Below are 25,098 nucleotides of genomic sequence, written 5' to 3'. Positions count from 1 at the left end.
ATGGTTATAAAGAAAACAAGAAAACAAAGACGTTGTTAACAATTAACGTAATCAACCGTCACGTGAGAGAGAGAGAGGACAATAATTTGTATCCATACATGTGTTTGTGTGTTTATTGGTCTACAATTGAAAGTATATTTACGCAAATGAAACTGTTATAGTAGGAAGGCAACCATAAGAAAATTTGTAATAGTAGATTACTATTTCTAAACTAGTTGCCTTTAGAGTAAAGCTTCCGCGAAATGCAAAATAACTCTCTGGAATTATACCTACGCCTATATATATTTAGTCAAACGACGAGGATCCAACAGAAAGAATATTCTTGACGAGTGATTCAAGTATTCCTATTCGAACATCGTGCCTTAAATTATAAACGAAGCCATTAAACAAACCTTCATGAATAAACGAGTTTGAATATTTTGTGTCTAAGATGGAAATTTCTAGAACATTTTATTATTATTATTTCTTTTGTTATATGGGTTGATGTTGAAAAGGAGCGACATTATTTCAAAATTGTATACTAACGTCTAAGATCTAAGCTGGGTCTTGTCTCTCGAATTATATGATGAATTAGTGGTCGACAATTATAAGAGTTTTTTCAAAACGAAAACATTAACTTTTTCGTGAAAATATGATTTGTGAGTGTTTGGCGAGAAAGGAGCAAAGAGGGACGGGAAGAAAAGTGTATCTTACGATAAATATTATTGAAATCGGGACCAAGAGTAGACAGCTTTGGGTCTAATAATATTCCACATGTTTTCTTTACTTGCGTTTTCAAAACAGCCTGGGTTTCCCGAAAACAACTCATTCAACTAGCCATGGTAAACAAACCATGCGTACGTACTTTTCACCATTTTTTTAATTACAGAGTCTACAAGAAAAAAATTAAGCAACACAAGTACACAACTCAGGCTGTGAATGGTATTAAGTGGAGTAAAATAGTGAAAAATAAATATGAAAAAGAGAGGTAAGAGTAAATCAGAACCCAATTTTTTCTTCTCCATTTAATGTAGAGTAATAGATTACTCCACTTTTATTATTTTTGGCTTAAATTAAACGAGATGAAAACAAATTTCACATGATTAAAACTGGAGTAACTCAGCAGAAAATATTGTTTACTCATATTTTATTATCACTAATACTACCTTCCAATTACACTCTTAACGCATTTCGATGATGATTTAAGATGTTAACGTCAGGATGCAACTTTTTGAATAAAAAATCGAAAGCAAACTATTAAACAAATTATGCTTATGTACCTTAACTATTTGACTAGTCAAACATTTCTGTCAAGTTAAAGTAGCTTAAATTACTCCCTTTTTCTGCAGGGACATTAATTAGCCCATATCTGACAGGTTACCTCGATAATCAGACAGATAGTAACTAGAGACTGATTAATGCAATATTTTTTGAACGTATACAACAAGTATCTAACAATTAATGAATATAAATCTTCTTCTTTTTTGAACACTAATGAATATAATCAAGTCTGACAAAAAAACAACAATATTCTCTGAACAAAAAAAAAACTTACAAGTTCAACCTTACATCGCGCGGTATTATTTTATTTGGGATTACCGACAAAAGATCCAATTCTTCTAATAGTGTAAACAAACAAGAGAAAGCTAGAGGTAGAAGATGATAGCTAACAAATTTTCTTCTATAGTTGTATGTTTAGCATAAATAAACAAAACAATGTACTGATAAGAGTACAATGTGTCACTTATACAGCGAATGTCTCTCTGGTTAGCTAACAGTAAACGGAAACAAGAGATTAACCCAAACACTAATAACACGGTTAAGTACTCTAATATCTTCATAACTAGTGATTTCAACATTTGATCTTCAGACATACTGCTACGTTACAAAGAGTAGGTGATCTCAGGTAGAAATGTTGCCACCCAAACACACTCGACTTGAGTTTCAAAAAGTGTCGTTTATGATGTGGCTTCTTCTCCTAATGGAGATTAACTCCATATGCCCTCTACCCTCCAAAAAAATCCCTATTTATCCCTTTATTATAATATAATTTCTTTTTCATTTTTTTTTAAATATAAAACGTGGCTAAAGACGGATTGCCCTAAAATAATTTAGTTATTTACAAGATCCAACCAGAAAGATCCGACCCATACAATACAAACCCTAAAACCCGACCCATCTAAACCAAAACGATGTCGTTTTTAATTACTCAACATTCTCTTCTCCAAAATTTTCAATCATCGGGTCTGTCTCTCCCCCAACCCTCCCCTTGCGACACTCTCTATTGCAAAATCGAAGATTGAAACCCTAGAGTATCCATTTTCGTTCTTTCTTGTTTGTTTTCCATCTAAATCGAAAATCCATCTTCGTTCTTCCTTGGTGGTTCGTGTCTCAACTATCTCTTTGTCTCTCTTGTCTGAAACCCTAAAGTCGAGACCGCTTCGTTTCTTCATCTTTCTTTGTCGAAATCGAGGCTCCATCTTCGTTCCTTGTGGTAAGTGATTAGTTTCCCTTTATTTGGTTGTTATTTGGTCGAATTTGTATGTAGATTTGAAAACAAATTTGGGGAAAACTTTGAATGTGTCTTATATTTAGATATTGGCTTTGAAATTGGATAAGAACTTGGTAAATCTATTGTTTAGGTATATATTACATCGAATCTATTGTTTCCGATTTGAGTTATAAATTGTATTTAATTTTTGTTAATAGAATTGTATTGGGGAAACTTAGTTGATGTTGTGTTGTTGTTTTGCGGTTTGAATTTAGAGTGATTGAGTGTTGTAATGTCTTGTACAGGAAAATTATGAAGAAAAATCAAAAGGTAGTCCCCAATGAAAGTCGTCGTCAGTCTCTTAGAGTCAGGAAACCGGACTCGGCTGCAAAAAAACCAGAACCGAGAGTTCAGAAGAGCAAGAAAAGCAGTAAGAAGAGTAAGAAGAGTAGGCCAGTGAGAGAGCCAGCGAGAGCACCGAGTGTAGAATCGCTCTCAGTCTCAGATGAGTCCGAAAGAGAGGGGTCCGATAGGGAGGGGTCTGAAAGAGAGGTATATATATTTTGTATTCATTGTTATTGTTTGTGAGAAATGCTGAGTAGTAATTAGCAGTAGTACAAGTACTTTTTGTATTACTAGCATTACTAACATGTATAAATTTATTTTGATTGCAGGAAATGCAACCGAATCAACCCCTTGAGTTCTACTTCAAAAGCAGCGAGTTCCCCCAGAGTTCGAAGATACAAACTAAGTGCTTCGTGACCAGGACAGTAAAGCTCATCAGGGATAAGCCTGAGGCTGCGTGGTTAACAAGCCATCCTAAGTTTCGACATTTCTTCCACATGCCAGACGAAGATAACCTGAAGCTTCAGGGGATGTGGATGTTACTACTGCGCACCATTTGTACTCCAGAAGATGATGTTGCATGGTTTGCGGTTAATGGTGTAACCATCCGCTATTCTATGAGGGAGCATGCCCTCATCTCTGGGTTAGACTGCGGTGATTATCCACCAAACTATGAGAAGTTGGGAGGTTATAAGTTTGTGGATTATTACTTCCATGACAGAAAGAAGATCACCATCACTGATGTGAAGCAGAAGATGTTGTCTATGCCGCCGTGTCCAGATAGATTGAAGATGACAGTCTTGTTTTTTCTTGGTCGGGTTATCAGAGGAAAGCCGAAGGATGCTGGAAATTTAGACGATTTCATATTAAGGATGATGGACGATTTAGATGCTTGCAGATCATTTCCCTGGGGTCGTCTAACGTTTGAGGATGCAATAAAGGAGATTAAGCACGTGATGAACCATCTGAAGGGTGAAGTGAAAGAGGCATGCGCCTTTCATGGTTTCATCATCCCTTTAGAGGTAAAGCATATAGTTTAGAAAATTTTTAATTGTTTTATAATTCAAATTTGACACTGTGACAATGGATTTTCTAGGTTCTGGCTTTTGAGTGTATTCCGGATCTGGGGAAGACGTTTAGAATCTATTCAGAGGACGCCAGTGAAGAATGTCCAAGGATGTGTAAGAGCCGGTTTACAAAGTCCAGTCTTAGGGGTTATCCTTTGGAAGACATATATGCTGCGGTTGGAGAAACAAAGGTACATGTATATATGTATAGTAGAAGCTAGTAGAACAAAAAACTCATTTGAGCTAACTTTTGTTTTATTTTCAGGTTATCAACAGTGTCTTAGTTCCAACTATTGGTGAGCAAATTATGCTGGCTCGTATCATTGATGAGGAGCGAGAGTATGACCGTCAGGGCAGCCCAAGTGATACTTGGAACTACTGGTTAAATGTGAAGCAGAAGAATATTTGGTGGGAAGAGCTATATGAGTTGGATCAAGCTGCACGAGGAGTGTTGCCAAAAAAGAAAGACAAAGAGAAGGTGACGTTTGCAGAAGGATCATCCTCTAATTCTGGATTAGATTCGAGGTTGCAAGGTCTGGAAGAGAGGATTTTGGAGTTCATGGGAGAAGGATTTGCTGGACTTCACGTCACGGTGGAGACAATGTTGGAGTCTCAAAGCTCAAGGATGAGTGTTCTTGAAAAGAACCAGCGGCTTTTGAGAAAAGGGCTAAGAAAATAGAAGACAGGCTAACTTCTATTGAGAGTAAAGTGGAGCCGAGTCATGGTGAAGACATGGATTTTCGACAGTGGGACAATGATACATATGAAGAGAAGGACAAAGCTTGTTCTGAGAAGGAGAAAGCTAATGCTGAGCACGAGGCTGGGAAAGAAAAGGATAACATCGAGAATACTGAGGAAGAGGGTGAGAAAGAGGCTGATGACAATGCTCAGCAAGAGGGTGAGAAAGAGAAGGAAAATAGTGAGGCTGATGAGGAAGAAGACAGTGAGAGTGAAAGTGAAGAGTTGAAGCAAATAAAGGAGAGAAGTAGAAGACAAGCTGCTAAATTGTGGAAGGAAATTGCGAATGAAGAAAAGATTGGAGGGAAACATAATGAAGAAGAAAGTGAAGAGAAAGAGGCTGAAACCAGTGAGGAAGAGAATGAGAACAATGATGAGAAAGATGAAGAAAAAGTGGTGGAATCTGAGGCTGAAGGGGAAGATGATCAAGTAGAGGTTGGAGGGAAAGAGGATCAAGAAGAAGAAGTTGAAGGGAAAGAGGATGAAGAAGAAGAAGTTGAAGGGAAAGAGTCTGAAACCAGAGAGAAAGAAAAGGAGAAAAATGAGACTGAGGAGGTGGAATCTGAGGCACGGGAGACAGAGATAGAAAAAGGAACTCCGACACCACCACGTGGGAATCAGACAGAGGGAACTCCCAAAGATGATGACAATGAGCCTCGGGTTGAGACGAACAGAACCGGTGAAACTCCAACACCACCACATGGGAGTCAGTCAGAGGGAACTCCCAAAGATGATGACAATGAGCCTCGGGTTGAGACGAACAGAACCGGTGAAACTCCAACACCACCACGTGGGAGTCAGTCAGCGGGAACTCCAACACCGCCACGTGGTAGGACTAAGGCAATGGCTGCAAGGAGACCAATAATTAGGCGTATGGAGGATGAACCTGGAAAAGGTGAGAAAGTTGTGGAAGGAGAGAAACAAAAGAAAGAGGCTGTGGAAACAGAGGAAAAAAGCAGGGAGAAAGTTGCGGATGAAGAGAAAAAAAAGGAAGAGGTTGTGAAGGAACATGCTGAGGAAGTTGTTGAGGAATACAGTGAGGAAGAAAAGCAAAGGTGGATCATGGTCGTTTACAAGGAAGCACCGAGTCCTTGGATCATGTATAGGTGCAAGGAGAATGTTGTTGTTGCTGCACCTAAGAAGAGTGGCAGACCAAAGAGGAAATCACAGTGGGTGCAGACTCCTTTCACGGAGGGGAAGAAGCGTAAAACAAAGCCTTAGGCTTTTATGTATTTGGGATGATATGTATTTTGGCTTTTATGTATTTGGGATGTTAAGTATTTTGGATGTTTGAAACTTGGTAGTTGAATGTTTGAACTTCATAATTTGGATGTTTGAAACAGGTATGGAAAACTAGATTTACAAGTGTTACTATGTCCAAAAACGAGTAAGATAGATAACTAGAATTACTGGGTTTCTTACGCCTCAAAAGCACAAAAAAAGGAAAAAAGATATACCAAAAACTAGTAAACACATGTAAAACACTAAAAATGAAAAAATATTATTTAAAAAAAAATTAAAAAATGCATTTCACATGTAAAACGTGCAGCCGTCATAAATATCAAAATATTATTTTTAACACTTAGTAATACCTATGGTAATCCTCAAGGTGGTAGTAATACTACCATACACATAGTAAGACTTTTTCAATTTTTAAGTTTTTCTAGTAAAACCATCTCCGAGATAAATGTTTGGTAGTAGAACCAAAGACATTTCCGTATTATTATCGTCATAGAAGATATTTACATAAACAATATACCAGAAATATGTATTTTGTTAAATTCTCCTTACTATATTCTCTACCATTCACATACTAACATTGAAAGTTAAGGAAGTTTTTGGGGAAACCGTTAAGATTTTCTTAAAATATTGAAAATAATTAACAAAAATAGTCTAATCTATATATTTATCATATACGTAGCCTACGAATTTAAAATAATCATATAAAGATATTCTAAATTACACATAACCTAGTGATATATATTGGTTTCGAATTGCACATAATAATACCAGTAAAACTTAGTAATCCAAATTGCGCATAATAATATCAGTCAAACTCAGTAATCCAAATTTCACATAATAATACCAGAAATCTCTAGTAGTACAAATTGCACATAATAAACCTAGTAATCTTCCGTAAACCCTAGGTAGTACCTGAACCACTCCCACATTCAAAATACGATGCCATACCTTCTCCTCTGGCTCTGCCTCTGCCTCTGGCTCCTCTAGCTCCCCCTCTGCCTCTTTTGCCTCTTCCACGGGATTCTCCTACTGATGGAAATCTTGTTTGTTGTGGTTTTCCTTTCTTCTTGTCATAATCTGGAGGAAGTATTTTCTTTGCTTTAACATCTTCTGGTATAACCCAATCAGACATATGAGGAACATGATATATGGTCCTGTGATAAGCCAAAGCCCATTGCTCCACCAAATAGTATTTTGAACAATACTCAGATAGATGAAGTTCCCTTCCCGCTGCCTTAGACATGAATGTGGCAGCAGCCACTCCATGCACACAAGGGTATTTGTCTTTATCAAATTGCTCACAACTGCAAGTATTCCTAGCCATGTCAACAGTATAAACCTTGCCGTCAGTACCATGCACACTGTACTCAAGATGGAAGCTGTTTAGTTCGTCAATTGTAAGAAATCCCGCATCAACACATCTTTTAGACATTTCGGTTTCCAAAATAGGCACAAGCTTCAGTGTGTATGGTATTTCAGCTGCCTCCTTCCTATGGTTGTTAAACCATTCAGACATTTTCGCAATGATAACATCAAACATTGGTAGTAAGGTATACTTTCTCGCTTCCTTGATAACACCATTAAAAGATTCTACTGAATTGGTGGTGTCAACATTGTACCTATCTCCTCTGAAGTAACATCTAGCCCACTTCTTCTCTTCAACACTTTTGTCAAGATACGCTGCTGCACTAGGATACCTCCGGCGAAAAGCATGATATTGGTACTTGAACTCAGCCTCCGTATAAGTTGCTTGCACAAGTATATTTGTTGTTATGGACGTGGGCTTTAACATTCTGAGACAAATGCCATATACAATACCCATTTTCGGCCTCAGGGAACACTAGACGTACTGACTTGATCAAGCTTTTGTTTCTATCTGAAAGAAATACCAATCCCGGGACATCAGATATCACTGATTTCAACTGTTCCATAAACCATATCCAGCTTTCATCATTCTCACCATCTGCTACACCAAACGCAATTGGGTAGTGGTGATGATCAGGATCCTGAGCAGTCGCAACAAGGAGAACTCCACCATAAACATTCTTCAGGTGTGTTCCATCCACAATGAGGACTTTTCTCATCGCACTGAACCCTTCTATGCTAGCTCCCAGGGCAAAAAACAGATACTTAAATTTGTTGGCCTCATCCACTACCACACGAGTTCTTGTGCCAATATTTGTCTGCTCCAGCATGTGCATATAACAGTATAATAAAGTAAAACTCTCTTCTGGACTTCCTCGCACTTCATTAGCAGCTTCTTTTTTCCTCTCCATGCTGAGGTGTATGAAACATGCACACCAACCTTTCGATGAACCAAATCGATCAGAACTTTGGGAACTGGTGTGTCAAATGTACCAGGATAATCTTGAGCCAAAACAGATGCAACGATTTGTGATGTGCCTTTCCTTCTATTAGGCAGTGTTCTTGTAGTAACAACAGAACATGTATGATGCTTGATGTTACTTCTAACCGTCCAAAGATCTGTATTCTTTAACTTTGCAACTCGCACAAACCACTTGCAACCGTCTTTGGCTCCTCGGCATTTAACGACAAATCTCTGAGTATCCGACTTAGTTATATCAAACTCAAAACATTTCTTATGTGAAGCCGTCTGAATATGGACTTTTGCTTCCTCCTTGGTTCTAAATTCTTGACCTAAAACCAAACCTGTACCATCATCCCGTGGCTGATAGACAACTGCTGGTCTTACTTCTGTATCTTCAAAACACTTGCTCATCTCTTTCCGTGCATTCTCACCCATCTCAATCTCTCCGTGAAAAGTGGCACACCACCAGTACCTTCATTACCAGTTGCATCATTCTCAGTACCATCTTCATCACCAACCTCTATATCAGGCAGTGTTCTTGTAACGACAGACATGTATGCTGCTTGATGAAACTTCTAACCGTCCAATATTTGACGTCTTTAACATTGAACTCGCACAAACTAATGCACCCATCTTTGGCTCCTCGACATTTAACCACAAATCTCTTAGTATCTGACTTAATTATATCAAATTAAAATTTCTGATACGACGCTGCTTGAATAAGAACTTTTGCTGCCTCCTTGGTTAAAATTCTTGACCTATAACCAAATCCATACCATCATCCCGTCTCTGATTGACACCATCATGCATCTCAATGTCTTCGTGAAAAGTGAGCACACCACCATTACCATCTTCATCACCAGCCTCTATAGCCTCTCTATCAGATAGACCGACATAGACATCAGTTTCATCATTCTCAGTACCATCCTCATCACCAGCCTCTGTAGCCTCTTATCAGATAGACCGACATAGCTATCAGCATCTTCATCATTCCAGATGTATGATGGCTTGTACGAATACAATACCATTGGAAAGTAACTAATCTTCACTTGCACCTTAGATTCATCTACCCTTATCTTTTGCAAATACGCTCAACCAAAGCATAGTAAGTGATATCCTCCATTGATTTCCTCAACACAATCGTGTGGATTTCATCTTCTCCTTCACCACCTCCCGAGATCCATTTTATTATGATTGTGCAATTCGGATTTTGCATTTTCCTGAAATAAAATAGAATATCATTAGAATTCTCATTATTAAGATGTTTAGAATTAATTCTCACACCGTACAATCTTCTCTTACTAATACTAATTAATTCAGTACTATACATAGTAATACTAGAAATCACAGTAAGAAATATCAATATAGTAATCCTAGTATTTCCAGTAAACCTTTTTTCTTTAGTAAAACTAGTTATACCAGTAATACCCAGAACTTATCCTTGTACTAACTAATTCGCTTTTAGGACCCTATTGTTAGTATTTTACATCAACCATGATGTATAATTCATCTTAAATGAAATTACACACAGAAAATCATCGAAAACACATAAAATACCCAAAATCTATAAACACAGTTTTCAAAATCTTTTTAAATCTCTCATAATTTTCATTGGATCTTCTTTTTTTTACACTAGCCGAGATATACACTTGTTTTAATAACATTTCAGCAAAAAAATTCATCCAAAACGGACGTTAAAAATACCCATAGCCCTAAACACAGTTTTTGAAATCGTTTTTAATCTCTCAAATTTTCATCAAATCTTACTTTTTAACGTTACCCATCATATACACGATTTTAAATGTAATATCACAAAAAAAATCATCGAAAACGAACCTGAATTGCCTATTTTTGAGCTTCAAAAAACGCTAATGGAGGATGAGAGGAAGAAGCTTGTACGATGAAGAAGGAGACATGTGGGTCAGGAGAAATCTGATTGGTTAAGGTTGTTTTGTGGGCCATGTAGGTTGTTGAATTATGGTTGGTTTATTTAATTGGAGAATAAATGAAAGGCTAGTTTGGGGAGTGCAAGGATAAAAGGATAGGAAGAATAGAGAGGGGGCACTAAGAATTCATTTAAGGGGGTATGGGGTATATGGAGTTAATCTCCCTTCTTAATTCAACACAGCCCCTTTTATACTACATTGAGCTCAACAGTCAACATGGTCCCTAAATAACCGAGAGATCTGAGATTCGGAAAAAAACAATAACCGGGTGGTTTATGACCGAAAACATATACCCTTTTATAACATTTTATACAATTTTATTTTATAATGATTTCTAATGAAAAACAATTAGTAACTAAACTTAATTTTATGTTTATAAAATTTACTGTTTAGATTAGTTCTGTTTTTCTTATATGATTAAACTCAATTAAATTTGATTAAATCCGATCGAACCAATGACTTAAAAAAAATTATGTTCGGTAACCGGTTCGGTTTTAAAGATATGGTCCCTGAATAACCGAGTGGACTTGAGATTCGGAAGAAATCAAGAACCGGTTGATTTACTATTAGTGTATTATCCCAAACCGGTAGAAACCATCATCAACGCAAACAAATATATGTCGGAGTCTGGAACGCGTTGGTGTCTTGTCTCCCAAGCAGAGTAGCTCTCTCTCTCTCTCATTGTCACATAAGCGATTCGCTCCTCTCAACAAACAACACACATAATAAAGATCCCAACTTTTCGTTCTGGGCTCATTGGTTCTCTGATCATCCACATCGCCACTCTCCCCACAAAGCTCTCGTCTTTCCTCCAAATCCAAAACCAAAGTTTCAATCTTTCTCGTCCTGAGACAATGATGTTCTCCAAGCTCGCTCGATCCGCTCGCTCCAAGGTTCGTTTCGTTTTTTCCCCTTTGTTAGTCAGCTCTGTTTCCTGATTGAAAAAGATTGAAACTTTGTGTTGAAATTAGGGATTGGTGTTGTACGGGAGATCGGGGATTTTAAGCGAGGGGAGGAAGGTTGGAGCGCCGTCGGGTGGGGCTAATCAGGTGGATGGTGGATTAGGGTTTCTGAGGCGGCGGTTTGCTTCTTTAGCTGCTCGGAAAGGAGGAGTTGATGCGAATGATTTGAGCCGTGTTTTCGCTAACCCTGGATTGCGTCGGTTCTTCTCTAGCCAAGCCCCAAAGAAGAAGAAGAAGAGTATGGTTATCTAATTTAGTTTCCTGTTTGATTTGTTTTGTGGAGGACTCTTATTGAATGGTGCTTTTGTGCAGATTACGAGAATTATTATCCGAAAGACGCTAAGAAAGGGCCCAAGAATGAGCACAAATCTGAATCCAGAGGTAACATTCCCTTTGCCAAATCCATGTAGAGAAGAAAAGGCATTCAATAGAAATGGCATGTGACTTGCCCTGTTGTTAATTATCATCATATGCTAATGTTTTTGATATACTTGTATAGTATGGATGCAATATATGTCTTAACTTAAGCACTTATTTTTAGCTTCTATAGATTCAGTAGCAATCAGTAATTTAGTATCAATGTTTATTTGATTCTTTGGGGAACTTTTCCTTCTGGAAGGATTGTGAAATTTTTGTTTGAAGGGTTGTAGTGATTTGATATTTTATTTGTTGCAAATGCAGAAGGTTCAAAGAAGAGTGAGAATGAGAACGCTGGGGACTTTAACACGAAGGAGTTTCAGAACTTGTTAGTTCCTCTGATGGCAATTGCTTTGATCCTTTCCTCTTTCTCCCTTGGTTCCCGAGAACAGCAACAGGTAAGCATTCTTTAACCAAACTTTGTTAATTGTTGACATGAGATAAGTAATCTAACTTTCAGTTTTATCCTCTTCAGATTAGTTTCCAGGAGTTCAAAAACAAGCTTCTTGAGGCTGGCCTAGTAGATCACATAGACGTTTCTAACAAATCAGTCGCCAAAGTCTATGTGAGGAGTTCACCAAAAACCCAAACCGAAGAAGTTATTCAAGGAGTCCCTACCAAAGGACGTGGTGGTCAGTATAAGTACTACTTCAACATTGGTAGTGTTGAATCGTTTGAGGAGAAACTCGAAGAGGCTCAAGAAGCATTAGGCATTGACTCTCACGACTTTGTGCCCGTCACCTACGTCTCTGAAATGATCTGGTACCAGGAGCTACTGAGGTTTGCACCGACTTTGCTTCTATTGGGTACGCTGGTTTACGGGGCGAGACGCATGCAAGGTGGGTTGGGAAGCGTAGGAGGACCTGGTGGGAAAGGTGGCCGTGGGATTTTCAATATAGGGAAGGCTCAGATAACGAGAGCTGATAAAAACTCCAAGAATAAGGTTAGCGTTACCATCTTTTTGTGATGCTTAGCCTAGGCACATTTATCCGAAACCTAAATAACCAAAACCGAAACCAAACTGAATTTCATAAATAACCGCATGGATCCTATATCCTTAGAATTGAAAAATCGAAACCGAACCAAACTGAGAATTTGATAGATACTTGAATTTAAAAATATAGTTTCTAAATAACCAAATATCCTAAAAATACTATTTATAAACCAGAACACCCGAACTACCTGAATAGTTTTATACATAAAATATTTGAAATTATCCTAATTACATGACATTTTTATTTGAACAATCCGAGTTACCAAACATGTAACCTGTGCTACCCAAACTGAACCGAAACGATCGAACCGAAACCAAACGGCTCCGAAACCGAATGGAAAGCAGAACACCAAGATGCTATTAGGATGTAAAACTGATATTTTTATCTTTTTACTTTCTGCTAGATATATTTTAAAGATGTTGCGGGATGCGAGGAGGCTAAGCAAGAGATCATGGAGTTTGTGCATTTCCTTCAGAACCCAAAGAAGTACGAAGATTTGGGAGCTAAGATCCCAAAAGGTGCACTACTAGTCGGCCCACCAGGGACAGGGAAGACCCTTCTAGCAAAAGCAACAGCCGGAGAATCAGCTGTACCGTTCCTCTCCATATCCGGTTCAGACTTCATGGAGATGTTTGTTGGCGTTGGACCTTCCAGAGTGAGAAACCTCTTCCAAGAAGCTAGACAATGCGCGCCCAGCATCATCTTCATCGACGAGATCGACGCCATTGGCCGTGCAAGAGGACGTGGAGGCTTCTCCGGTGGCAACGACGAGCGTGAAAGCACTCTGAATCAGCTTCTTGTTGAGATGGATGGGTTTGGTACTACTGCTGGTGTTGTCGTCCTCGCTGGAACCAACAGGCCTGATATTCTAGATAAAGCCCTGTTAAGGCCCGGTCGGTTTGATCGTCAGATAACCATAGACAAGCCTGATATCAAAGGGCGTGATCAGATCTTCCAGATTTACTTGAAGAAGATTAAGCTTGATCATGAGCCTTCGTATTTCTCGCAGAGGCTTGCGGCCCTCACTCCTGGATTCGCTGGAGCTGATATTGCGAATGTGTGTAACGAGGCGGCTCTTATTGCTGCCAGGCATGAAAAAGGAACAGTGACAATGGCGCACTTTGACTCTGCTATTGATCGTGTCATTGGTGGTCTGGAGAAGAAAAATAGAGTAATGTGCCTTACTCATCTTACCAACATAGCTCAACTTTTATAAGCTTATAGCCAAATTTCATTTATTATAATTTGGTCTTCAGGTAATAAGCAAGTTGGAGCGCCGTACAGTTGCATATCATGAATCTGGCCATGCGGTTGCTGGGTGGTTTCTAGAACATGCAGAGCCATTGCTTAAGGTGACTATAGTGCCTCGTGGCACAGCAGCGCTTGGGTTTGCTCAGTATGTTCCAAATGAGAACTTGCTCATGACCAAAGAACAACTCTTCGACATGACTTGCATGACTCTCGGCGGCCGTGCAGCTGAACAGGTAAAATTAACTCTCTCAACTTCAAGAGATCAAGAATCCTCTTTCATTTTGTCTTAGGGAGATCAAGAATTTTATTTTTTCTTTGGATAAAATTTTAATTTTATACTAAAAATAAACATGAGTTGTGATTACAAGCGGTAAGAAGCTATTAGTTACACTCGGCTTTAAAAAATAAAAATAAAAATAAAATCCTCACTACGGATTCAGATCATATATTTTTCTATCTTTTATGCATTTGAAACTGTGAATCCTTATTGTTTGGTCTGTGTAAAATGCAGGTATTGATAGGAAGAATCTCGACCGGTGCTCAGAACGATCTGGAGAAGGTGACCAAGATGACGTACGCACAGGTGGCAGTGTACGGTTTCAGCGACAAGATAGGATTGCTTTCGTTCCCGCAACGAGAAGAGGAGTTCTCAAAACCATACAGCAACAGAACCGGCGCGTTGATAGACGAAGAGGTTCGAGAGTGGGTGGCCAAAGCTTACAAGAGAACGGTCGAGCTCATAGAGGAACACAAAGAGCAAGTTGCTCAGATCGCTGAGCTGTTGCTGGAGAAGGAGGTTCTGCATCAGGATGATCTTGCTAAAGTTTTGGGTGAGCGTCCGTTTAAGTCTGGTGAGACTACGAATTACGACAGGTTTAAATCTGGATTTGAGGAGACGGATAAGGAGAATGTAACGGTGAAGCCTGTGGAGGATGATGGAGCTTCTCCACCGCTTGAGCCACAGGTGGTTCCGACATAGACAACCGAATGACTTACTCTCATTGTAAATTTGATCTAAGGTAATAAAAGAACACGCAATGTATCTTCATGTTTTTGATCTAAACATTAGGAAGGAGGCATTGTTTTGATTTGGTTAAAAGGCTCCAATGTTATAAAAATCTTTTATGAAACTTTTTCTTAAAATTTGATTTATGCACTTTATATTAAATCAAGTAATAATATTAGGGTAAATCTAGAAATTTGTTTTGTTTCTTATTTTTTATGTTTAACATTTTATAATTTATCAAAATAATTTTATAATCTAACTTAAAAATACATACATAAATCAGTAATCCATTAACGCTTAAGCTTGGTTAGATTCCAAATAATATGCCTAATCGCTAGGCATATACAAACAAAACCCATAGTTAATTTCTTGAACACTGAGGTTCCATCTCTGTACTAAAGGGTTAGTCAACCTCTTTTAGCTTTCAAGATAAATACATAGAATGTCACATAGAAAATTAAGCAAAAGAAAACGAAGTAAGAGAAACAAAATGTTTATACATGAAAAATAAATTTGAAATGTGACACAAGCTAAGAAGGGACCCAACAAGAAGAAGAGAATAAGATGCGACCTTTCCAACCTTGCAAGAACCAGTTACTATCTTCATCAAGCACAAAGTCTTTATGGTAACCGCACCTCTTCATCTTCTCCCTAAACGACTCTACAAGCTCTGTCTCCACAGGCTTCTGCTTAAACCCAGCCCTCATCATCCTCACTTGCCACTGCTTGTAAGTCTCAGGCCTCTCCACCCTATCAACTCCTTCACAAGCAATCACATTCATCACTTCCCTCCCGAAAAACTCCCCTTCGAAATGCATCCTCTCCGGGTTCTCCTTGGACAGTGTCGAACCAAACATGTCGAAGAGCGACGAGTAATGAAACAAAGCTTCTTTAAACCGCGTGGCGAAGAAGGGAGCGTTGAAAGACCCGTTGATCGTCGAGCTGAGGAAAACGTCAGGTTTCATGTCTCTGATCAGTTTCAAGAACCCGTCTCTCGGACAATCCTCTTCCCCTGGAGTCACGTCTCTTAGGTTCTTGAGCCGGAGCACCGAGTTGACCGCAAGAACTTCGTTTGGTCGGATCTTGAACTCCTCCAAGCGGATTGTCTCCCAGTTCTTAGACGCTATCGCATTGTATTTAAAAGGAACACCAAACCGTTTGCAATACTCTCTCAATCTCCTACCGGTATCCTCTATCTTCTCCGTGGGACGAAACCCGTTTTGAGGAAGCTCCACACCGGTTATCCTCAGCTTCCTCGGACCGATCTTGCTTTTCGATATGTACTGTATAAACATAGGCCACTGGAAACCGTAGAGTATCCCAAAGTCTATTATATGAAGCACAGAAGCATCTTTGGAAGCGTCAAGAATCATCTTATTTGAAAAAAAATAGATCAAAGTCATGAAGGGAGAAGCAGACAAGAAGGCTTTATAAGTCTTAAGAATCTGCGCAGCTGTTCGTTTCTTTGACGTTATGGAGTCGTAGTAGCTCTGTATCATTACTCCGCTGCTTCCTTGGAGACGTGCCTCGAGTGCCTTGGTGAAGAAGTAAGCTAGTCTCTGCGACGCATCGCCTAGAGGTGAGCATTGTTTCTTTATCTGGTTTAGCAGATCATCTGCTGCGAGCTTGTCTCCTGATGAGATGGATTGTGCGCATAGAGTGAGAAGCGTGCGGAAATCAACAGCTTTGCTCTTCTTCTTACCGCGTCCTCCTTCTTTCTTGCTTGACACGTTATTGGTTTCTTCTTTGATCTGTGGATCCAATTGGTTATCAAGAAGCAAAACTTTATCGAATAACTCTGTTATGTTACCATCGTCTACGTTAACTGCAGATTGTTTACTCCTCCTAGCTTCTTCCTCTTCAGGCTCCTGATGATGATGTTTTCTGACTCTCGAGAAACCCTTTTCGTCTTTCACGGAGATGACTTCATGTTGTGGGTTGAAGATCCATTGATCGGTGTTGGGAAGAAACTTGCTAGCTTCCTCGAGGCCTCTCTTGAACTGGTTAACTGAATCTGCATCACTAAACATACTCCTGACGAGTATCTCATTCGCCGGCTGTCCGTATCCACTCAACATGTTTGATCCAAGAATATGATGAGGATGATTATCAGACAACGCCTCGCTCTCAGTAGAGTTAGCTTCTGTCTCGATCCGGACACAAGAGTTGCTGTTGCTGTTCAAATACTCACCACCACCACTACTACCACTACTAGTACTACTAGTAATCGAATTAGAAGATTGAGCTAGTGAGTCGTTGATGACTTGCTGTAACATCTCTTCGGTTTGGCGTAGAGCCAAAGCATCATCATAGGACATAGACTGGTTCTCAGAAAGAGTCTCTTCCATAAGGAGCTGGTTTACATATTTTAAAAGAGTGTTTTCTGAATCGATCTCATCAGCACCTGGAGGAGAGTCTTGATCTTGTTGTGTTGATGGAATCCAATATGAAGGTTGTTGATGATGATGATGATGATCTAAGCGGAGATCGAAGTCGCTGGATGAAGGAACACCGAATCCCAGATCAGGAATCTGGTTTGGTAAGAAACTTACATCGTAATACTCGTGACCGTTGACTATTCTATAGAAGTTCGATTCCATCATCAATAAGTCTCCTCGATTGGAAAAAAAAAACACACTCCAAAGAATATAAAGAGAAGAAGTACAAATAGATTCAGCAACGGAATCTGAAGAAGGTGAGAACTTGGAACAATAATATTTGCTTACATCTGAAAAAGAAGAAAAAGAAGAAGTGGGAAAAGTAAAATGGACTTTTTAGATCAAATATGGAAACGTGAAGGTGTGATTGGATATTGATATGCGTGAGAGCAACAGCAAGAAAGTAAGAGAACCGAGATGATATAGAGAGAGAGAGGAGGAAGCTTCCCGGGAAACGCGAGGGGGACAAGACCAGTTTGCGATTGGTCCGATGATGAGTCAGAAGTCAAAACTCTATTTGTCGGCTCCTTTTTGACCTGTCTTTTAATTTGCGTGGGCCTGGTTTAATACAAAAAGTTTATCATCTTTTATGACAAGTGGTGTTGAAAATTTTATTCTGTATCCTCTTAATTTCGTTCATCGCATTAACTTTTGTGATCATGCATATGTTAAATAATTTTTACATAGTATGTACTATGTAGATGTACTTGATCAATTCCGTTTTGATTTCATTTTGATGAAAGTCAAATCAATAATTAATATGATATTAATTTAGTAATTGTTTCGAAAAGTATCATATGTAGTTGACAAAAACAAGTTTGAACTGCAAAACTTGGCGAGCAAGATTTATGAAGATTCCTGATAGGTGGTGTTGATTATTTGACCAATACGAATTATTTAAAATATTACTGATAAGTACTGTATATTTATAAAGTACAAGCTAATGAAGTTTGAAAACATTAAGTGATAACGTGACAAGAAAACTATTATATAGACCCACGACAATTAATAAAGGCACATAAACTCCGGATCTGATGTCACAATGTCATTCTCACATAATATTATTGTGATTTGTGAGATTCTCACTATCTAATATATTGACTATTACTTCAAGAAAATACTCTATCGAAATTGAGTGGGTGTCATGTTTGAGTTGTATAATGTGAGTTAGTACTTCAAGACTAACTTTTTTTTTTATGAGAGAGCTAACTTGATCTCCAAATGATCTTTTCATTGTTAATAATAGTTTGTGGATAATGATCTCCCTTCGCATTCAACATGCTCACTGATGATTGTTTGTACCAATTTCATCTCTACCACCTTTTTGTTTATTTGTTTTCTTGTGGGTTAAAACATACTCTGTACGAGTGTAGCATCACTATAATACTATTACCAGGTTTGAACTTACATGTCCATGTCTTGGTCCACATGTCTATATCAAATAATCAAATTCAAATGTAACAACAATTGTTTTATAATGTATGACCTGATCAATTTATTTTACTTGATCCACATGCAAAAAGTATCTCTTTCAACCAATAAGTTTCAACTTCAAACAAGTTTTGATGATATAAAATTGAATACTAGCTTGTAAGGAAACTCTTTGTGCGAATTATTCAGATAAACACATCAATGATCTAAAATTTGCAACACAAGAAAAGGAATTAACCTAGAGTTCACATTTCTTCATGATCTATATCCTCTTCTTTCACCATATACCATTTTTTTCTTCTAACACAATGAATATTTTCAAATACATGTAAGCAGTTAATTTCAAGATATTGCAAAATCTAGTTGAAATATATTTGATTGTAACACAAGTTAAGAAAGGACCCAACAAGAAGAAGAATAAAGGATGCGACCTTTCCAACCTTGCAAGAACCAGTTGCTATCTTCATCAAGCACAAAGTCTTTATGGTAACCCCACCTCTTCATCTTCTCCCTAAACGACTCCACAAGCTCTGTCTCCACAGGCTTCTGCTTAAACCCTGCCCTCATCATCCTCACTTGCCACTGCTTGTAAGTCTCCGGTCTCTCCACTCTATCCACCCCTTCACACGCAATCACATTCATCACTTCCCTCCCGTAAAACACCTCTTCGAAATGCATCCTCTCCGGGTTCTCCCTGGACAGTGTCGAACCAAACATGTCGAAAACCGCTGTGTAATGAAACAAGGCTTCTTTGAACCGCGTGGTGAAGAAGGAAGCGTTGAAAGATCCGTTAACCGTGGAGTTGAGGACAACGTCGGGTTTCATGTCTCTGATCAGTTTCAAGAACCCCTCTCTAGGACAATCCTCTTCCCCTGGAGTCACATCTCTCAGGTTCTTGAACCGTAGCACTGCGTTAACCGCTAGAACTTCGTTTGGTCGGATCTTGAACTCCTCCAAGCGGATTGTCTCCCAGTTCTTAGACGCTATCGCATTGTATTCAAACGGAACACCAAACCGTTTGCAATACTCTCTCAGTCTCCGACCAGTATCCTCTAGTTTCTCCGTTGGTCGAAACCCGTTTTGAGGAAGCTCCACACCGGTTATCCTCAGCTTCCTCGGCCCATTCTTGCTCTCAGATATCCTCTGAATAAACATAGGCCACTGGAAACCGTAGAGGATCCCAAAGTCTATTACATGAAGCACCGAAGCGTCTTTAGCAGCGTCAAGAATCATCTTGTTGGAGTAGAAATACATCAGAGTCATGAAGGGAGAAGCGGACAAGAAGGTTTTGTAAGACTTGAGAATCTGCGCAGCTGTTCGTTTCTTGGAGGTCACGGCATCGTAGTAACTCTGTATCACACCCCCGCTGCTTCCTTGGAGACGCGCCTCCAGAGCGTTGGCAAAGAAATGAGCCAGTCTCTGAGAGGCATCGCCGAGAGGCGAAGACTGGTTCCTTATCTGCCTCAGCAAATCAACAGATGTGATCATATCTCCTGATGAAATGGATTGTGCGCATAGAATAAGAAGCGTGCGGAAATCAACTGCTTGGACTCTTTCTTTCTTACTAGCTGCTGGTGCCTTGCTTGATACGTTATCATTAATCTGTGGATCCAATTGGTTATCAAGAAGCAAAACCTTATCAAACATCTCTGTTAGTTTACCGTCATCTACATTCGGTGCAGATTGCTTACTCATCCTAGCTTCCTCATCTTCTTCTTGGTCACGCTGGTGATGATGCTTCCTAACTCTCGAGGTATAACCTTTATCATCTTGGTTGAAGATCCATTGATCGGTGTTAGGAAGAAACTTGCTAGCTTCCTCAACACCTCTCTTGAACTGGTTAACTGAATCTGCATCACTAAACATAATCTTATTCGCTGGTTGTTGCAACATGTATGATCCTTGAAACGACACAACCTTAGTAGAGTTAGTAGTTCTTGTCTTGAACCGGACACAAGAATCGCTATAACTGTTAAAATACTCACCACCACAATCACAACCACTACTATTACTACTACTAGTGCTAATATAAGGAGATTGAGTTTGTGAGTCGGTGATGACTTGCTGCAGCATCTTTTCGGTTTGGCGTAGAGCCAAAGAGTCGTAGGACAAAGTCTGGTTCTCAGCAAGAGTTTCTTCTTCCATGAGGAGCTGGTTCACGTATTTCAAAAGAGTGTTTTCTGAATCGATCTCATCAGCAGCAGCTGGAGGAGAGTCTTGATCTTGTTGTATTGATGGAACCCAAATAGAAGGTTGAATTTGAATACGATCCAAGCGGAGATCGAAGTCGCTGGAGGAAGGAACGCCGAAGCCCAGATTAGGAGTTTGGTTTGGTAAGTAACTCACATCATAGTACTCGTAACCGTTGACCATCCCATAAAAGTTCGATTCCATCATCAATAACTCTCCAAGAAAGAACACAAAGCAACAGATAAAATTTAGAGAGAGAGAGAGAGAGAGAGAGAGAGAGAGAGAGAGGAAGTTTACAGGGAAACGCGAGGGGGGGGGGGGGGGGGGACAACAAGTCTTGCGATTGGTCCGAGGACGAGGCCAAACTTATATTTGTCGGCTACTTTTTTGACGTGTCCTTTTTTTAAGCATATCATTCGTAGGCATGGGCCCATCTCTTTTTTTTTTAAGTAGTAGTGACTGTCATGTTAATTTAATATACTACTACAAAAGTTATGGCAAGTGGTAGATAATGTAGTTTTAAATCATCTTTAGCTCTCCCATTAACTTCTGTAATCCATATGTTAGTATTATATTTGTAGAATGGTAGTAGATGCAACTCGCTCATTAATAGTATCTAAAAAGTTATGTAATGACAACATACGAGATAACTGTATAACAATTGCTGTGCGGTACTAATAATAACAAAAACATATAACGTAGAAAAAAACATTCGGAGTCTATATATCAATATGTGTACTTGATCAATTCCGTTTATTCTCAATTCAATGTAGACGTCAAAATAAAAATATAAACTTGAATAGTTATGTCCAAAAGTCTCATATGTAGTTGACAATATAACAATGATATGCAAAACTTGTCCAGCTAGATAATAAAGATCCCTGATAGTTGGAGTTGTTTAGTTTGACCACTACGAACTATTTAACATGTTCCTTATAAGTACTAAAGAAGCATAATGTGACAAAGCGACTAGAAGAGTTATTATATAGACCCACGACAATTAAAGAAGCATAGAAAAAAGTGTCAGGAACCGTTCTCGATCTGATCTCACAATATATTGTGGTTTGTGAGATTCACACTATCTAATATTGAACTAGTAGGCGAAGAAAAATACTCGAAATTGAGAGGGTCACGTTTGAGATTTTGAGTTCTATAATGTGCGATATGACTTGATCATACCTCTTAACATTCATTGTTCTCAATGATGCTTGTTTGTACCCATTACATCTCTACCACCTTTTCGATTTCTTGCTTATTTTGTGTTGAAAACAAACGTTTTGCCAAGTTTTAAACAATATAGTAGCACAACGATTACACTATTACGGTATTACCAGATTTGAACATATATATATGTCCATGTCTTAATCAGTTGGTCCACATGTCTACAACAATTGTAGTCTATTATGTATGACCTGATCAACTTATTTCACTTAAACCCACATGCAACGACGGCGTTTTAGTTTGTACAGACGAGTTTAATTAAGGCCTTAGGCCCAACATTTAAGAGTTTAGGCCCAAATCAGTTTCGTGGATAAGTGAACTGCTTCACACTCTTTCGACATTTTCGATCCATAGAAATGGCTTCTTCGTCTTCGTCTCCGTCTCCGTCTCCCACGGCGATGAAGGAAGGAGACAACTACCCAAACTGGACGGAGCTTCTTCCCGAGCTGACGTCATCGATTCTTCACCGCCTCGGCGCGATCGAGATAGTGGAAACCGCTCGGAAAGTATGCAGATCGTGGCGTCGCGTCTGCAAAGACCCTTCGATGTGGCGCAAAATCGACATGCGTAACCTCGGAGACCATGGGGACATGTACTACGAGGAATTGTGCCGTCACGCAGTTGATCTTAGCCAAGGAGGGTTGGTTGAGATCAATCTCTGCCACTTCGCTACTGATTCTCTCCTCAGCTACATCGCCGATAGGTTCCAGAATCTCGTAAATCGTGTTTCTTTTTTCGATGGGTATCTTTGAATCGTTGTTTAGAGAAATGGGTTTGCTTTGATTTCAGATGGTTGTTTTGAAGAAAAACATTCACTTGATGGTTGGTTCTAACATTGTTATGCTTCTGAGGGCTAAATGTGTTAGCTTTAGGTTATTGGGATGCCAGGAGAGGATGAGTCTTAACAGTTAACATTGTTAGGCTTAAATGTGTTAGCTTTAGATTTTTGGGATGCTAAAAGATTATGATTCTTACATTGTTAAGCTTCTGATGCCTAAATGTGTTAGCTTCAGGTTATTATGATGCTATGAGAAGATGATTCTAACATTGTTATGCTCCTGAGGCTTAATTGTGTTATCATTAGGTTATTGAGATGCTATGAGAAGATGATTCTAACATTGTTATGCATCTGTGGCCAAAATGTGTTAGATTTAGGTTATTGGGATGCTGACATTGTTATGTTTCTGAGGCCTAAATGTATTAGCTTTAGGTTATTGGGATTCAAGTAGAAGATGATTCTAACATGTTATGCTTCTGAGGCCTTTTTGTTAGCTTCAGGTTATTGGGATGCTAAACGAAGATGTTTTCTAACATTGTTATGTTTCTGAGGCCCAAATGTATTAGATGCTATGAGAAGATGATTCTAACAGTGTTATACTTCTGATGCCTAAATGTGTTAGCTTTAGGTTATTGGGATGCTATGAGAAAGATGATTCTAATATTGTTATGCTTCTGAGGCCTAAATGTGTTAGCTTGACGTTACTGGGATGCTAGGAGAAGTTGATCCTAACATTGTGAGGCCTAAATAGCTTTAGGTTATTGAGATGCTAGAGAAGATGTTTTGTAATCTTTTTTTTTTTTTTGCATCTTATCCTTCCTCTTGTTCTCTATCTTGGATTATGTTTCTGAAGTTTTTTTACACTCAACTATTTGCAGTTCAAGTAACCTGAGAAGCCTTAAAGTTGCACAATGCTACGAAATAACAAGCGAGGGACTTATAGAAGCAGCTGCCAAGCTTCCGTTGCTTGAAGAACTCGAGGTCTCATACTGCTCATTATCAGAAGAGTCTCTCAAAGTCATAGGCAAGTCTTGTCCAAACCTCAAGACCTTGAAGAAAAACTGCGTCGGTTACAGGCGTCCTCGAGACGAGTCTGATGACGTCGCTCTAGCAATCGCCGAAACAATGCCAGGACTTCGCCACCTCCAGCTCTTCGGGGACAGGTTAACAGACGTTGGTTTAAACGCCATTCTCGACGGTTGTCCTAACCTGGAACATCTTGATCTGCGCCAGTGTTTCAACGTTGAACTTGTTGGGGATCTGGAGAAGCGATGTCTCGAGAGGGTCAAAGTTGTGAGACGCCCTAATGACTCGGTTCATGATTACCCGTTCGATGCAACGGTTAACGACGTGTCTTCATCAGACGATGGCGACCCTTATGGTTTATCTGATGTTGATATAATGTCGGAAGATGAGTTTTACTATGATGACCTGTCAGAAGATGCTAGTGACAACTCTGACTTTGACCCGTACGAATATTATTATTAGGATTGGATCTGTGTTTCTAAATGCAATGGATTCGCATGTAATAAAACCTTTTAAAACTCCTTCACGACCTCCTCTAATCATGCTTGTAATTTCGTTGGACTTGAGTAATGTGTGTGACCTTTAGTAATCTTTTTATTATGCAGTGAGAATTCGCCAAAACTGTTAATATTCACAAAAGCCATGCAAGTATGAAAAGATATAAATAGTTTTTTCTTTTGTAAATATCGGAAAATATTAATTTTTGATCACATGGACGATGGTTTGATGCATCAGTGTCCTCAGGACATAAGATTAACACTGTCCTGTCCTTTTAAGCGAACGACTGTAACTCGCGAGACTAAGAGCTTGATTGGTTTTCCCGCTACCACCCGCAAACGCAGCTTTTGCGATTGGTAGCGGTTGACAGCGTTTCGAAACAATCATACAAACCGCTACAAATCGCATCAAACCGCTCCGAACCTCTTAAAATCAAAAGCTGGTTCCAGCTAGCGTTTGCGGTTGCGGGCGGTTGCGGGAGGATAATTTTTTTTTCTTTTTTTAAAAAAAACCATATAAATACAAAAATAAAAATAAAAATAAAATTTTTAAAATGGAATTATAAAAATACTAAAATATATCTATTATATTTTAATTAATATTATAAAATTTTAAAATAAAAATATTTTCTATAATTTAAAAAATTTAAAACTATAACTTTGAAAATATAATTTACATATTTATTATAATATTATGATTTTTGATATTTTTATAATTATATAAAATGTAAATATTGTTAATTTATTAT

General features: G+C 38.8%; 6 protein-coding genes across 7 annotated transcripts; 3 read left to right on the top strand and 3 right to left on the bottom strand.

Annotated features, from left to right (window-relative positions):
• Window positions 1-4,614: 4,614 nt before the first annotated feature.
• Window positions 4,615-5,841, top strand: LOC117127849 (cilia- and flagella-associated protein 251-like). Its single transcript, XM_033278569.1, has 2 exons — window positions 4,615-5,055; window positions 5,101-5,841. Exons 1-2 carry the CDS (start codon window positions 4,615-4,617, stop codon window positions 5,839-5,841), a joined length of 1,182 nt encoding a protein of 393 aa, XP_033134460.1.
• Window positions 5,842-6,763: 922 nt separating this feature from the next.
• LOC117127848 lies at window positions 6,764-8,602 on the bottom strand. The gene is made up of 3 exons (XM_033278568.1): window positions 8,168-8,602; window positions 7,752-8,045; window positions 6,764-7,645 (listed from the first exon to the last, which is right to left on the bottom strand). The coding sequence occupies exons 1-3, from the start codon at window positions 8,600-8,602 to the stop codon at window positions 6,764-6,766; spliced, it is 1,611 nt and encodes a 536-aa protein (XP_033134459.1).
• Window positions 8,603-10,759: 2,157 nt separating this feature from the next.
• Window positions 10,760-14,925, top strand: LOC103843452 (ATP-dependent zinc metalloprotease FTSH 10, mitochondrial). Its single transcript, XM_033279997.1, has 8 exons — window positions 10,760-11,030; window positions 11,109-11,337; window positions 11,412-11,480; window positions 11,781-11,914; window positions 11,992-12,459; window positions 12,915-13,682; window positions 13,768-13,995; window positions 14,274-14,925. Exons 1-8 carry the CDS (start codon window positions 10,992-10,994, stop codon window positions 14,739-14,741), a joined length of 2,403 nt encoding a protein of 800 aa, XP_033135888.1. The 5' UTR covers window positions 10,760-10,991; the 3' UTR covers window positions 14,742-14,925.
• Window positions 14,926-15,159: 234 nt separating this feature from the next.
• Window positions 15,160-18,580, bottom strand: LOC103843450 (scarecrow-like protein 31). The gene has a single exon (XM_009120184.3). It carries the CDS (start codon window positions 17,369-17,371, stop codon window positions 15,299-15,301), a length of 2,073 nt encoding a protein of 690 aa, XP_009118432.1. The 5' UTR covers window positions 17,372-18,580; the 3' UTR covers window positions 15,160-15,298.
• A 286-nt stretch (window positions 18,581-18,866) lies between these two features.
• LOC103843449 (scarecrow-like protein 31) lies at window positions 18,867-21,248 on the bottom strand. Its single transcript, XM_009120183.3, has one exon. It carries the CDS (start codon window positions 21,032-21,034, stop codon window positions 19,028-19,030), a length of 2,007 nt encoding a protein of 668 aa, XP_009118431.1. The 5' UTR covers window positions 21,035-21,248; the 3' UTR covers window positions 18,867-19,027.
• A 1,131-nt stretch (window positions 21,249-22,379) lies between these two features.
• LOC103843448 (F-box protein SKIP19) lies at window positions 22,380-24,456 on the top strand. 2 transcript variants are annotated; one of them, XM_033279996.1, is made up of 2 exons: window positions 22,380-22,790; window positions 23,705-24,456. In XM_033279996.1, the coding sequence occupies exons 1-2, from the start codon at window positions 22,405-22,407 to the stop codon at window positions 24,312-24,314; spliced, it is 996 nt and encodes a 331-aa protein (XP_033135887.1). In that variant the 5' UTR covers window positions 22,380-22,404; the 3' UTR covers window positions 24,315-24,456. The 2 variants fall into 2 exon arrangements, with proteins under 2 accessions (XP_033135887.1, XP_009118429.1); XM_009120181.3 differs by having other exon boundaries at window positions 22,383-22,751; window positions 23,705-24,441.
• The last annotated feature ends 642 nt before the right edge of the window (window positions 24,457-25,098 follow it).

Source organism: Brassica rapa, chromosome A09 (genome assembly GCF_000309985.2).
Source record: "Brassica rapa cultivar Chiifu-401-42 chromosome A09, CAAS_Brap_v3.01, whole genome shotgun sequence".
Classification (NCBI taxonomy): domain Eukaryota; kingdom Viridiplantae; phylum Streptophyta; class Magnoliopsida; order Brassicales; family Brassicaceae; genus Brassica; species Brassica rapa.
Note: the sequence above shows the minus strand (reverse complement) of the source record. Positions and strands in the feature narration are given on the sequence as shown.

Excerpts from the sequence above, each read along its gene's own strand:
- LOC103843449 (XM_009120183.3), bottom strand. The coding sequence starts at position 21,034 with ATGATGGAATCGAACTTTTATGGGATGGTCAACGGTTACGAGTACTAT.
- LOC117127849 (XM_033278569.1), top strand. The coding sequence starts at position 4,615 with ATGGATTTTCGACAGTGGGACAATGATACATATGAAGAGAAGGACAAA. Across the intron at positions 5,056-5,100 it reads GGGAAGATGATCAAGTAGAG|GATGAAGAAGAAGAAGTTGA; the intron begins GTTGGAGGGAAA and ends GAAGGGAAAGAG.
- LOC103843452 (XM_033279997.1), top strand. The coding sequence starts at position 10,992 with ATGATGTTCTCCAAGCTCGCTCGATCCGCTCGCTCCAAG. Across the intron at positions 11,338-11,411 it reads CCCAAAGAAGAAGAAGAAGA|ATTACGAGAATTATTATCCG; the intron begins GTATGGTTATCT and ends GCTTTTGTGCAG. Across the intron at positions 13,996-14,273 it reads GCGGCCGTGCAGCTGAACAG|GTATTGATAGGAAGAATCTC; the intron begins GTAAAATTAACT and ends TGTAAAATGCAG.
- LOC103843448 (XM_033279996.1), top strand. The coding sequence starts at position 22,405 with ATGGCTTCTTCGTCTTCGTCTCCGTCTCCGTCTCCCACGGCGATGAAG. Across the intron at positions 22,791-23,704 it reads CGTGTTTCTTTTTTCGATGG|TTCAAGTAACCTGAGAAGCC; the intron begins GTATCTTTGAAT and ends AACTATTTGCAG.
- LOC117127848 (XM_033278568.1), bottom strand. The coding sequence starts at position 8,602 with ATGAGCAAGTGTTTTGAAGATACAGAAGTAAGACCAGCAGTTGTCTAT. Across the intron at positions 8,046-8,167 it reads TCGATTTGGTTCATCGAAAG|ACAAATATTGGCACAAGAAC; the intron begins GTTGGTGTGCAT and ends ATGCTGGAGCAG. Across the intron at positions 7,646-7,751 it reads TATCTGATGTCCCGGGATTG|CCCACGTCCATAACAACAAA; the intron begins GTATTTCTTTCA and ends AGAATGTTAAAG.
- LOC103843450 (XM_009120184.3), bottom strand. The coding sequence starts at position 17,371 with ATGATGGAATCGAACTTCTATAGAATAGTCAACGGTCACGAGTATTAC.